A 13,927-nucleotide genomic window follows, 5' to 3' on the forward strand; every position below is an offset into this window, starting at 1 on the left:
ATCTCCCTACGGAGGAGCATGCGATTACGCAGCAAACAATTGACATGCTGCGGTCTAGAAAGAAGATCCACAGGTCAGTGTTTGCTGCGGAAACAAGAATCACATTGGGCACGGGATTTCTAGAAATCCATCCACTGTGCTTGTACTTACAACGCAGCGTTTTGGATGCAGCTGAACCATGCTACAGCCAACATGCTGCACACACTGATCGTGGACGGCTGGGCACGCACCCTTACAGGGGATTTCCCAGATAGATGGCGGCAGAGGGGGATTAATGTTAGTAAATGTTTCCATGTGAAGATGCTGGATAACGTTCTGCTTCTCTTTGATTATTGTTTGGCTGATGACAACATTGCATGCAAACTTATTAGATTAAATATACGAGTGACAGTGTATTATACACTGTATGTATATATATATATATATATATATGTATATATATATATATATATATATATCTATATATATCTATATATATAATTGCCTTATTCTGTCTGTCTTGCTCCAAAATTGTGTCCTTACGGTGACAAACAGCGGATTGGCCGCTGGGCTCGCCATGGCCCCGCCCCCCTGCACGGATTGGCCGCTCGCCTCGGCTCCGCCCTCTCGCACGGATTGGCCTCTCGCCCCGGCCCTCTGCACGCATTGGCAACTCGGCCACGCCCCGCCCCCCTCACGCTTTGCACGCTCGCTCTGGCCCCGCCCCCCGCACGCATTCCCCGAACCGACTCCCAGGTGAGTGCTGTACCCCCGGGAGCCCACATCAGCGTACGCCGGCAACCCAGCATTGCTGGGGTTGCCGGCGTACGCTGGTGTGGGCTCCTGTGCGAGCGGGGTACGCTGGTAACCATGGAACACATCGAGTAATATTGTAGCATGGTTACCAGCGTACACCGGCTCCCAGGTGAGCGCATCAAGGTCCTGCAGCGGCGGAACACACACACACACACACACACACACACATAAGAACAGACACACACACACACATCAGATCACACTCACTCTCACACACACCTCACACACACATCAGATCGCATCCACACACTCACAACATCCCGTGATATCGCTTGCTTCTCGGCGGCGATCCTGTGCGTGCAGTTACCTTCCAGGACCTGCCGGAGCATCACATGGCCGGAAGCATGTGGTATCTCCGGATGTTGTGATTGTGTGAGCGCGTATGTGCGATATCGTCAGTGTGTGTGTGCGTGTATGCGATCGGATGTGTGTGTGTGTTCTGATGTGTGAGTGTGTGTGTGTATGCGATCGGATCTGTGAGTGTCGGCAGAGGAGCACGGCGTGCAGCACAGCTGCTGGGACCGCCCACCGGTGGGCACAGGGAGAAGTGGGGTGTGTGTGTGAGTGTATGCGATCAGATGTGTGAGTGTATATTGTCTGATGTGTGACTGTGGAGCACGATGGGGGGTGCACAGCATGGGGGATGGAGCACGATGGGGAGTGCGCAGCATGGGGGATGGAGCACGATGGGGGCTGTGCAGCATGGGGGATGGAGCACGATGGGGAGTGCGCAGCATGGGGGATGGAGCATGCATTGTTAAAGTTACAAAGTGTTCCTGTGTACCTCAATCCCGCTACCTGACGCATGGTTCCCCACACGCTCAGGGCCCACATCGTCACTAAATATATATATATATATATATATATATATATATATATATATATATATATTACACACACATATACATACACTACACACATATGCATGCAGTGATATTTACCCATACACTCACCCATAAGACACATTACATTCTATTACACCTGTACGATAATAAAGTACAGTAATACAGATGAAGTCCTAAATTTCTTCTGTTTTATTCCTAATAAATTATTTTTTTCTCTGTGTTGTTTTATTTTACTTTTAAAATACCAGACAATCACACATGCTGTCACAGGGTAGGCGTCAGTGATTGGATGCTGGAGTAACCTGAAACCAGCCCATACATTCTAGCATCTAGAATGTATGGACAAGACAGATTCCAGGTTACTCCAACAGCCAATCACAGTCAACCATTCTGCGTGACAGCGTCTGTGATTGGCTGTTGAGTCCCTCACACATATAGTAGTGTAAAAATAAATAATTTAAAAAAAAGACGTAGCGCTCCGCAGTATTTTTCATTCTCAGCGCAGATAAAGCGAATGACTATGAGCTGCCACCCCCATCTGCTTGGCTTTAACTTGGCTGGCAATCAAAATACTGGGAAGCCCATTAATTTCTTTTTTTAATTATTTATTTAAAAAAAAAAATAAATAAAACAAAAAATGCGTGGGATCCAGCTGTATTTTGATCACCAGTCAGGCAAAACCAGGCACCTGGGGACTGGGATTCTCAGCGTGGTAAGGCTCAAGCGTTCTGGGACCCCGCGCTAAAAACAGTCCGCAGCTTCCCCTGGAAATGGCGCTTAGTTTCTTAGTGCCACTTCCAGGCGCTTTACCCGGCTCGTCCAGCAGCCTTGATGGTAGTGGTATGCTGGGTAATAAAGAGGTTAATACCAGTTTTGTATTCTCAGCTGGTACTAAGCCCGAAATGTATGGTGTCATGTCAAATTAGACATGGCCACCGTGAATTTCTAGTAAACAGTAAAAAAAAAAACCCACAATACATAGAACATTTTTTTTGTATTAGAAATAAAACAAAAAAAACATTTAGTGACAGTCAAAGTTCAATCGAGTCCATGGCTCATGGACTCAGGTGAACCCTGACGTCACAATGAACACGGCCGAAAACAGGCGAAGACTGTCGAGTGACAAGCAGTGCAGTGAATACCGCCAGAAGTTAATGATCAGACCCGGAAGCAGAAGAGGTCGGGAGACAAAGTCTGCAGGACTAGTCGCGGGATCGGTAAGTGTAATCAGAATGTTTTTTAGTAATGTGCTTTTTTTACAGCCCCTGAACCCGAACTCTAACACGTGTTTCCCAGGAAAGCTCATGTTCATGACAGTGTGCACAAACACTGTTTGGTACGGTCCCCAAACTTTACAGTTCGGGTTCGCCCATCACTATCCGCAATCGGCGGTGATGTGTACTATGGTCATAACATCACCACTGCAGCCAGTAATCATAAGCGGCAAAAAAGAAATGTCGCTGGTATTGGGGAGGGAGAGTACCTGCTGCTTTATTTTATATGCCCACAGGCATTTGGAGTCATATATTTCCCATTTATCTAAGGCTTATATTTAAGAATTAGGCGGGCTTTACACATGGGCGACATCGCTTGCGATGTCGCTGGTGAAAGCTAACGCCCCCGTCGGTTGTGCGTCACGGGCAAACGTTGCCCGTGGCGCACAACATTGCTAACACCCGCCACACATACTTACCTACCTAGCGACATCGTTCTGACCGGTGAACCGCCTCCTTTCTAAGGGGGCAGTTCGTTCGGCGTCACAGTGGCGTCACTAAGCGGCCGCCCAATAGAAGCGGAGGGGCGGAGATGAGCGGGCCGTACATCCCGCCCACCTCCTTCCTTCCTCATTGCCGGCGGCCGCAGGTACGGTGATGTTCCTCATTCCTGCGGTGTCACACATAGCGATGTGTGCTGCCGCAGGAATGACGAACAACCTGCGTCCTGCAATAGCAACGATATTCGACAAAGGAACGACGTGACAACGATCAACGATAAGGTAAGTAATTTTGATCGTTAACGGTTTTTCCTGCGTTTCATACGCAACAACGTCGCTAACGAGGCCAGATGTGCATTACGAATTCCGTGACCCCAACAACATCTCGTTAGCGATGTTGCTGCGTGTGAAGCCCGCTTTACTCCGAAAAGGCCAATAATTCCTGCTAGGGCTTATTTTCGGGGTAAGACTTATTTTTGGGGAAACACTGTAGTTTCCCCTTAACCACAAACAAACGGCAATTAACCCTTGTTTCTTATACATCCTACTTTTCAAAATTAAGAAAAAAACATCTAAAGAAGACAGTAGCTTCTAGTGTTTTCACAGCATTACATAGAGGGCCACGGTGGTGGGAAAATGTGAGAGGCAAAAGAGAATTAACAGCGCTTTTCATTCTTCTGATGTCTTTCTGTAGCGCTCATATCCCAACTAATTAACAAATGAAGGATTTTAAGTCACATTGAAAACAAGAAAAACAGTAAAAAAGACGATTTACCTTATCTGTTCGTATTCACTAATGAACACATTCCCGGCTGCTCTCTGGTGATAGCTGACGGCGGGGTACAATTTTAGGTTGGTACACACTTGAGAAAGTCTGGAAAAGAAGGACGGAAAAACGTACAGAAAAGATTCTTATTTCACGTGATATGTACCAACAAGTGTATGTGCCAGTAATATTCCTGGAGTGTAGATACACGTTCCATCAAAGATCCATACACAGACAAAAGCACGACTGCTCAGTAGCTCTGTCCCGGAGCGGCCGTGGTACAAAATTGGAGCATAAACGCTCGGAGGACTGAAATGTTTGAGGAGCATTTTCTGGACAAATTCTACAACATTGGACAAGGGCACATTTTAATCTTGTCCGGTACCATGGGATCAATATCACCCCACGCAGATTGATTTATTTTTATGGTACCAGACAAAGGTTAACATTTTTTTTATGTAAATGAAAAGGGGCGATACCAGTGTGAGACATGTAGATCAGGAGAGGAGACTGTCAGTCATTACATGTCTCACACTGGTAATGCCACTTTCAAAGCTCTGGAGAAAGATTTTCTACGAGTTCTATAGATATTAACTGCTCATTAACATATTAATTAAAAAAAATGTGGATTTCTTTGGAATTAGGAGTACTTTGCACGCTGCGACATCGCTAGCCGATGCTAGCGATGCCGAGCGCGATAGTACCCGCTCCCATCGCACATGCGACATCTGGTGATAGCTGCCGTAGTGAACATTATCGCTACGGCAGCTTCACACGCACTTACCTGCCCTGCGACGTCGCACTGGCTGGCGACCTGCCTCCTTCCTAAGGGGGCGGGTTGTCCGGCGTCACAGCAACGTCACATGGCAGGCGGCCAATAGAAGCAGAGGGGCGGAGATGAGCGGGACGTAAACATCCCGCCCACCTCCTTCCTTCCGCATAGCCGGCGGGACGCAGATAAGTAGATGTTCCTCGCTCCTGTGGCTTCACACACAGCCATGTGTGCTGCCACAGGAACGAGGAACAACATCGTAACATCGGTCGTTCCAAAATTATGGAAATGACCGATGCTACACAGTTCGCCGATTTACGACGCTTTTGCGATCATAAATCGGCGCATAGAGGCTTTACACGTTGTGACATCGTTACCGGCGCCGGATGTGCGTCACTTTCGATTTGACCCCGACGATATCGCAGTAGCGATGTCGCAACGTGCAAAGTACCCCTTAGTCATCGGATCACAGATATCAAAGTATCAACTTTCTACGATCTGCATGCCCACATTGCCGGCTTAGGAGGGTGGATCCTACTGACAGATTCCCTTTGAGTATTAAATACGAGATTGCACTGACCTCAGGTGATACAGATCTGAGAGGCTCTTACTTTGCACAATGTGATGTGCAATCACTTCTGCAAGATGGAGAACTGGGAGGCTCAGGTGAGGGAATGAGATGCTCTGCAGCTCCTTTACCAGCAAATCCAGGTAGTAAAGACTGTATGTCTGTAAAATAAGACATAATACACATAAAGCATACCAGACAGATGCTACTTGGTGATGTTCTCCCCTTTTATGATCCTGGTTCCTTCTCCAAACTTCACACGACGACCCTTATGAATCCACTGAATCCTTTAAAAGGAGCCTTTTACCAGGTTTTCCCAATATAAACTAATGACACCACTTTTACCGCTGCCCACCAACCTGCGCATAAGCCCCCAATTCCCTCCGCATATGCAAAAAAATTACTTTAAGGATTCCCTATATGGCATGATCCGATCCAATGGATGTTGCTGGATATACCTACAGCTGAAACCAGAAGTTTCCCTCCGTTCTCTAAAAAGACACATCTGCATGTTTTTCTCACTACCTGACATGAAATCAGAGTAAACCTTTCCTGTTTTAGGTCAATTAGGAACCAATATTATTTACAGTAGTTTTTGTTTTATAAGACGCACCGGATTATAAGACACACTCCAAATTTAGGAGGAAAAATAATTTTCAATGTTAAAATGAGGGTCTGTTTTATAATCCTAGTGTATCCTAATGCTCTCCAGGGGGGGAGCGGTGGTGGAGCGGCTCAGGAAGGTCACAGGAGGCAGGGCGATGCTGCGGGCTCGGAGGATGGGGTGTTGCAGCTCAGGAGGGTTGGCGATACTGCAGGCTCGGGGATGTCGCAACGGTGGCGGGCGCAGTTGATCTGCTCGTGGGCTGCGTTGGTGTCACTGCAGTGGAGCGACTTAGAAGGGTCACAGGACAGGGTGTCTCGGCGGCGGGTGCCATTTATCTGACTGAGGGCTCCGTTGAATCTGTGGTTGAAGTGCTGGACTTCAAGAAAATGGCCGCGAAGACGGCGCGTGCGCAGATAGGACTTTGTGGCCATTTTTTTTAAGTCTATCGCGTCAATCTGCGCACGTGCCACTTCCACAGCCATTTTCTCAAAGTCCATCTTAGTCATCGCGGGCAGTTCAATGGAGCCTGCAGTCAGATCAATGCACCCGCCGCCGAGACACCCGGTCCTGTGACCCTCCTGAGCCGCTCCATTGCTTCTCCAAGCCCTCAGTATCGGCGTCCCTGCCTCCTATGACCCTGTTCCCCTACCGCTGCACTCATAAGCCATATCCAGTTTGTAAGACGCACCCACATTTTTTGGGGGAAAAAGTGCATCTTATCATACGGAAAATACGGTATATTTGCCAAATGCCAGAATAATGAGAGAGAGAGAGAGAATGTTTTAAGGCAATCGGGGGTGCGGTGGGGAAATGACTGGAGTACATTTGGGGAACATTTTTTTTTACTTTTTAATAATGGATTGGTTGCAAATATCTGGTTTACAAAAATCACACCCAAAATGGCAAACAGGAAAAAAACAGACAAATAAATAGAAAATAGACTTCAGCATAAGCACAATTTAAAAAATAGCCTCAAAAGAAGAAGAACAAGACAAACAAAATAGGGGCACATGCAATAATGAATCAGACTCTAACTGGTAACTCAGGCTGCTGTGTGCAGTAACACATAGAAGCCAAATCATCCACATTAGTTACTGAAACCATATCACTAAAACCATTTTTAGCCAAAAATATATGCACTTAAAATGTAATTGTCTTTTTAATTGTTATTTTATAACTCAACAGTATACATGAAAATAAGCAACATTCTATGATGATGGGAGGAGGGAAGAGCTAGAGGCAGAGGGAGGAGCTAGAGGCAGAGGGAGGAGCTAGAGGCAGAGGGAGGAGCTAGAGGCAGAGGGAGGAGCTAGAGGCAGAGGGAGGAGCTAGTGGCAGAGGGAGGAACTAGAGGCAGAGGGAGGAACTAGAGGCAGCGAGAGGAGCTAGTGGCAGAGTGAGGAACTAGAGGCAGAGGGAGGAGCTAGAGGCAGAGGGAGGAGCTAGAGGCAAAGTGAGGAACTAGAGGCAGAGTGAGGAACTAGAGGCAGAGTGAGGAACTAGAGGCAGAGGTAGGAACTAGAGGCAGAGGTAGGAACTAGAGGCAGAGGGAGGTGCTAGTGGCAGAGTGAGGAACTAGAGGCAGAGTGAGGAACTAGAGGCAGAGGGAGGAGCTAGTGGCAGAGGGAGGAGCTAGAGGCAGAGGGAGGAACTAGAGGCAGAGAGAGGAAATAAAGGCAGAGGGAGGAGCTAGAGGCAGAGGGAGGAGCTAGAGGCAGAGGCAGGAACTAGAGGCAGAAGCAGGAGAGGGAGGCAGAGAGAGGAGCTATCCCCTGGTCCTCCCCCTAGAAGCAGAGGGAGGACCTAATGGCAGGGAGGCAGAGGGAGGAACTAGAGGCAGAGGGAGGAACTAGGAGCTAGAGGCAGAGGGAGGAACTAGAGGCAGAGAGAGGAGCTTGAAGTAGACGGAGGACCTAGTGGCAGGAGCTAATGGCAGAAGCAGGAACTAGAGGCAGAGGCAGGAGCTAAAGGCAGAGGGAGGAACTAAAGGCAGAGGCAGGAACTAGAGGCAGAAGCAGGAGAGGGAGGCAGAGAGAGGAGCTAGAAGCAGAGGGAGGACCTAATGGCAGGGAGGCAGAGGGAGGAACTAGAGGCAGAGGGAGGAACTAGGAGCTAGAGGCAGAGGGAGGAACTAGAGGCAGAGAGAGGAGCTTGAAGTAGACGGAGGACCTAGTGGCAGGAGCTAATGGCAGAAGCAGGAACTAGAGGCAGAGGCAGGAGCTAAAGGCAGAGGGAGGAACTAGAGGCAGAGAGAGGAGCTAGAGACAGAGGAAAGAACTAGAAGCAGAGGGAGGAGCTAGAGGCAGAGGGAGAAGCTAGAGGCAGAGGGAGAAGCTAGAGGCAGAGGGAGAAGCTAGAAGTAGAGGGAGGATCTAGTGGCAGGAGCTGGAGGCAGAAACAGGAGCTAGAAGCATAGAGAGGAGCTAGAGACAGAGGGAGGAGCTAGCAGAAAGTGGAACTAGAGGCAGAGGGAGAAACTAAAGGCAGAAGGAGGAGCTAGAAGCAGAGGGAGGACCTAGTGGCAGGACCTAGAGGCAGGAGCTAGAAGCAGAGGGAGGAGCTAGAGAGGGGAGCTAGAAGCAGAGAGGGGGAGCTAGAGGCAGAGAGGAGGAGCTAGATACAGAAGGAGGAGCTAGAGGCAGAGTGGGATCTAGAGGCAGAGTGGGATCTAGAGGCAGAGGGGAGGGGATCTAGAGGCAGAGGGAGAAGGTAAAAGCAGAGCTCCACCCCCTCCTTCCATAGAATCTCATCAGCACCAACTGCTGTCTCCTATCTCAGTAATGGGAAAGTGTTCACTGAATACAGATCAATGCACCCGCCGCCGATACACCCGGTCCTGTGATCCTCCTGAGCCGCTCCACTGCTCCTCCAAGCCCTCAGTATTGCCGTCCCTGCCTCCTATGACCCTGTTCCCCTAACGCTGCCCTCATAAGCCATATCCAGTTTGTAAGATGCACCCACATTTTACTCCCAGTTTTTTAGGGAAAAAAGTGTGTGTTATCATACGGAAAATACGGTATATTTGCCAAATGCTAGAATAATGAGAGAGAGAATATTTTAAGGCAACTGGGGGTGGGGTGGGTAAATGGCTGGAGTACATTTGGGTGCCGGGACCGGACAACGGAGACGCCCATAAGGCCCACAGCGCGACCATTAGGTGAGTATTATAAAGTGTTTTTATGTTATACCCCCATCCTGGGCTCTTATATACAGCATGTTAGAATGCTGTATATAAGAGCCCGGTGGTGGTGGCTGCAGCTTATAGGCCAAAAAAGTGGTGGCAGGTTCCCTTTAAGATCATGATTCCAAAAGTCATAGATGTCAAAGTAAGTGACGTCAGGTCTTAGAGATCTATTTAATAATGTATGAAGTTTGTGTTGTGCAATCTGGTAAAGGTAGATGTTCACGTTAGAGAAAACCAAGAACAGAAAATTCAGTGAAAGCTCAAAAACAAACGTAACAAAATTCCACAAACCTATAATAAGAAATGTCTGCATTGCGTGAGAAGTTTCTGACATCGGGGCCGTACTGGAAAGGCTGAAAATCTGGAATCTTTGTTGTTCAATACCAAAGAACAAAAAAGGCGTATTCCCTAATGAATTAGCATTTACCTTTCACCTTCCTAACGCCGGCTAGCTCTGCCAATGTCAGCAATGACTATTCACACATCATAAGAACTCTTAAAACTACGATGTATCACATCTGACTGTATAGTGTTGCTTCACCTCCAGGACGTTCTTTTTGACTCTACTGTAGAAGAATGTAATCTAATCAATGTATGATATAACAATAAAAGATGGCATAACAATAATAGATGGCAACCATGGAGTCAAAAAATCCAAAGCAACAATCAAGTCCCATCAAAATGACCTATACCAGGTAAAAAAAACAATCTACTGGTACTGTACCGGTCAGAAAGCCTTACTTACTGGTTTTACAATTGTGCTCCTGTTAATAACTTGGTAAGATGTATCTTGTGTAAATGCATCTCTGACTTCATCAGGACAGTCAAAGCCAGCCCATTCCTCCGCAGTAGAAGGTAAGGCGTCTATAGGGGCTTTTCTCTTGGGCTTTTCCTATGATTAAAAAAAATCAAATAAAGAGTTAAACTGACACAAACTTCGGATCCGGATCCGCGGTGGCTCAAGGGGTCTCCGGACCCAGGGGTCGGGGGTCGCGCGGCCAGTCGGAATAAAAGGGTGTATATTTACATGGGATGGTATGTTTGAAGTTCGTGACGCCACCCGTGGTGCGTGGTAAGATGGAGTACCACCACTGCGATTGGGAGTATGATGGAGTGGGCAGCTAGGTGTTTAACCCCTCCACGGGTAGGGGGAATGCCCCAGGACTCGGTGATGGTGACGGGTTGGTGCCGTTGGGACTGTAAGGGTCACTTGCGTACTCACTTAGTCCAATAACGCTGACACCGACAACTGTGGTAAACCAAAGTTCTGGACACCGCTGCCGCAGGGAGGGAGCACGCCTGGATCCCGTGCCCGTTGGTGTTGCCTGTTAGTCTGTGACCTTTGCCTTGGCACCTAGTCTTCTCTTTGGTCCCTTTAGCCTGAAACTAATCAGGTCCCGCTCACCAGTGTGGCTAACTGGGTGAGATTGCTCTCAGGGTTCATGCTTGGGATTTTCTGGACTGTGTAGTGGGAAAGTCCTATCCCCCTCGTTGCGCTAGTACCCAGATTTTGGAGCGGGTGGAGAACGGATCTTGAAGGCTCCGTCCTCGTAGAGTAAATTGTAAGGATGCCTGAAGCTCCTTCCTGACCTAGGGTCCACGTACCCCGTCGTGCCCTGGCCCCTGCCCGGTGATGGCACAAGGCCGCCGGCTGTCCTCCTCGACAGTCCGTGCCCCTTGTCACAATCCCCTGTGACCGGGGTCCAGCTCCTACTAGGCCTAGACCAACGTCTGCCCCCTAGTCACTGCTCAACTCACTGTCTCCTTAAAATCCTGACCTCCCCTTAACCAACCCTCCAGTGGGTGACCCTATTCCCTTCAGGCTGACCACTGGTGTGTCTGGTGGGTGTGGTGCACAGTGTTCCTAGGATTTTGATTAGCTTGTTCTTGGCAACACCACAGGCCAGGGACCCGTAACCAAGGAAGAGGTGGATATTGTACAGAAGGGCAGATTGCACAATACCCTGTGACGACCTGATAGGCCAGCGCGTCACATAATCATGCACAAATATAAAAATGATATTTAGAATTTATTGTTGACTTTGCATCTTTATTGATCTCTATCTATTTCAACCACTCATCAAAGCCCATATGATCTAAGTATAGGAATAATTATGTCTGAGTACAAGGAAGGAGAGCAGAGACTCAGCCGGGAAAAGTTCTCTCCACGATTTTAATCAGGACACAGAATAGGGAATCTGCATTCAAAGAATCAGAGTATGCAGTCTACAGATCTTTGCTGAGCAGCAGCTGAAAGCAGCTTCTAAAGCAGCATGAACTGGGCACCAAAACAGTACTGCAGTCTAGTGTGTAGGAGAGAAGGAAGCAAAATAATCTACTTATAAAAATCAGCATTTCTATCTCTTTCAACAACCAAGGTAAAGACCTGCCCCACTTGTCAGCACCCTGGTGTATCTGTAGCATACACTAAAGCCAGATGCCTTTCATGTTCTACTATAACTACTAAAAGCAAATCTCTGTCCACCAAAGCTTAAGGCCCTGTGCGCACTGGGAAAATGATTTTCCTTAAGTAAAATCAGCAGAATTCCGCACCTGCTGCAAAAATGCACCAAAAACGCACCTAAAATCCGCATGCGTTTTTACCGCAGCTTGGTGCATTTTTGGTGCGGATTTGCCGCGGTTTTGCCTGCGGTATTGTCCCTGCCGTTTTTAACCATTATTCAATGGCAAAACCGCAGGTACCTGCGGAAAATAAGTGATATGCTACTTCTTTTTGCTGCAGAAATTCTGCAGCAAAACCTATAGGGAAAAAAAACGCAGTGTGCGCACAGCATTTTGATTTTCTCATAGATTTTGCTGGGGAAGGACTGCAGCAAGGTTATGACCATTTACTGCAGGAAAAAACGTGGCAAATCCGCTGCAAAAAACTCAGTGTGCGCACAGGGCCTAAATGTGTGTCCTACCTATCAGTCAGGACCTGCTGGACATGGCAACAGCCTGGTGTATATTAGGCCTCCACCTAAGCCAGATCCTGCATCGTAATCCCCAATCTGTCAGAGGCTAAATTCAGATCCTGCATTTGTCTTGTGTAGCTAATAGTCTAAAGGGTACTTTACACGTTACGACATCGCTAGTGATTTATCGTTGGGGTCACGATGTTTGTGACGCACATCCGGCGTCTTTATCGAGATCGCAGTGTGTGACACTTATGAGCGACCTTAAACGATCGCAAATGAGGTCAAAATCGTTTGCCGCGCAGAGGTCGTCCCGAAACCAAATATCGTTTTCTGCACAGTAGATGTGGTTCGTCGCTTTTGAGGAACCACACATCGCTATGTGTGACACCGCAGGAGCGACAACCATTACCTTACCTCCGTCCACCGGCAATGCGGAAGGAAGGAGGTGGGCGGGATGTTACGTCCCGCTCATCTCCTCCCCTCCTTTTCTATTGGGCGGCGGTTCAGTGACGCAGCTGTGACGCTGAACGAACTGCCCCCTTAGAAAGGAGACGGTTCGCCGGCCACAGCGAAGTCAGTGAGCAGGTAAGTGCGTGTGACGCTGCCGTAGCGATAATGTTCGCTACGGCAGTGATCACACAATATCGCACATACGACGGGGGCGGGTGCTATTGCGCACGACATCGCTAGCAATTGCTAGCAATGTCGCAGCATGTAAAGCACCCTTAAGACTTTGCCCATTGACTAAAGCTTCTATCTCCTCCATCCATTCATATTCAGAATTAGAGCTTATTTTCTCCAAAAACAGCCAATTTCAGGTCATACGTTCTTCTCTTGTAGTTACGAAAGTCCAAGACTCTTTCAACAGGGAGATTTTGACCAGTAGGGTAGGATTCCACTTGCGAGAGACTCACACATATCTCACATCGCATCACCCAGCATGGCCTGTCTCTCTTCCGACAGGAGCTGGTCAGCTGCATCTATTTCTATGCAGCTGAGACGCTCCCATCGGTAAAGAGGCAGGCCGTGCCGGGTGATGCGATGTGAGATACGCTCGAGTCTCTCGCAAGTGGAAAAGATCCCTTAGGCTTAAGACACACGACATGAAAATTTTAGCGAGTGGAATGTGATAAAACATTGCATTCCACTAGGACCAATATTACTCTATGTGCCAGCATCCATGAGCAATTATTTTCTCAGCCCTAATCAGACCGAGAAAACAATTGCAGCATGCAGCGGGTGCAATGTAATCCTAGATTCTCTCACACCCATTCAAGTCTATGGGGCGATAGAAACATCGCACTGCACTCACAAACACCGGTGTACCGCGAGTGCAGGGCGAGAATGGCAATAGCCGGCAACGGAGGAGAGAGGGAGATAAATCCCTCCCTCTCCTCCACAGCACCGGTCCGCCCCTCGCAGCTGAGGTCCGATCGCATGATTGGACCTCAGTCGCAGTGACACTCGCATAACACTCGGTTCCTGCCGCGCGGCCAGCGTGAGCCGAGTGTCATGCGAGGATCGCACTAGTCCCCCGTGTGGCCTCGGCCTTAGTCAAAGTCTTTCTACTCTCTATCCATGAAAGCCAGATCCTGCGCGCTTCCCTTGCACCATAACGCCATTGCCACACGTTGAGTATTTTGCGAGTTTTTATCTCAGCATTTTTAAGAACAATTAGAGGAAAAGTATAATACAAACATGGGCACCACGTCGGCATTTTTTGCCCACTTCTGGTTTTATCTACAAAAACTGAGGTAA

At 48.2% G+C, this 13,927-nt stretch overlaps 1 protein-coding gene across 2 annotated transcripts in view; it reads right to left on the minus strand.

Moving 5' to 3' along the window:
• Positions 1 to 13,927, minus strand: part of CFAP46 (cilia and flagella associated protein 46) — a 370,852-nt gene that overhangs the window by 162,275 nt on the left and 194,650 nt on the right. For both annotated transcript variants that reach the window (XM_075348545.1, XM_075348544.1), the window contains exons 32-34: positions 9,997 to 10,143; positions 5,473 to 5,621; positions 4,130 to 4,228 (exon numbers count right to left, since the gene is read on the minus strand). In XM_075348545.1, coding sequence (XP_075204660.1) covers positions 4,130 to 4,228; positions 5,473 to 5,621; positions 9,997 to 10,143 — 395 coding nt within the window. The remainder of the gene's footprint in view (positions 1 to 4,129; positions 4,229 to 5,472; positions 5,622 to 9,996; positions 10,144 to 13,927) is intronic.

This window comes from Anomaloglossus baeobatrachus, chromosome 5, assembly GCF_048569485.1.
Source record: "Anomaloglossus baeobatrachus isolate aAnoBae1 chromosome 5, aAnoBae1.hap1, whole genome shotgun sequence".
Classification (NCBI taxonomy): Eukaryota; Metazoa; Chordata; class Amphibia; order Anura; family Aromobatidae; genus Anomaloglossus; species Anomaloglossus baeobatrachus.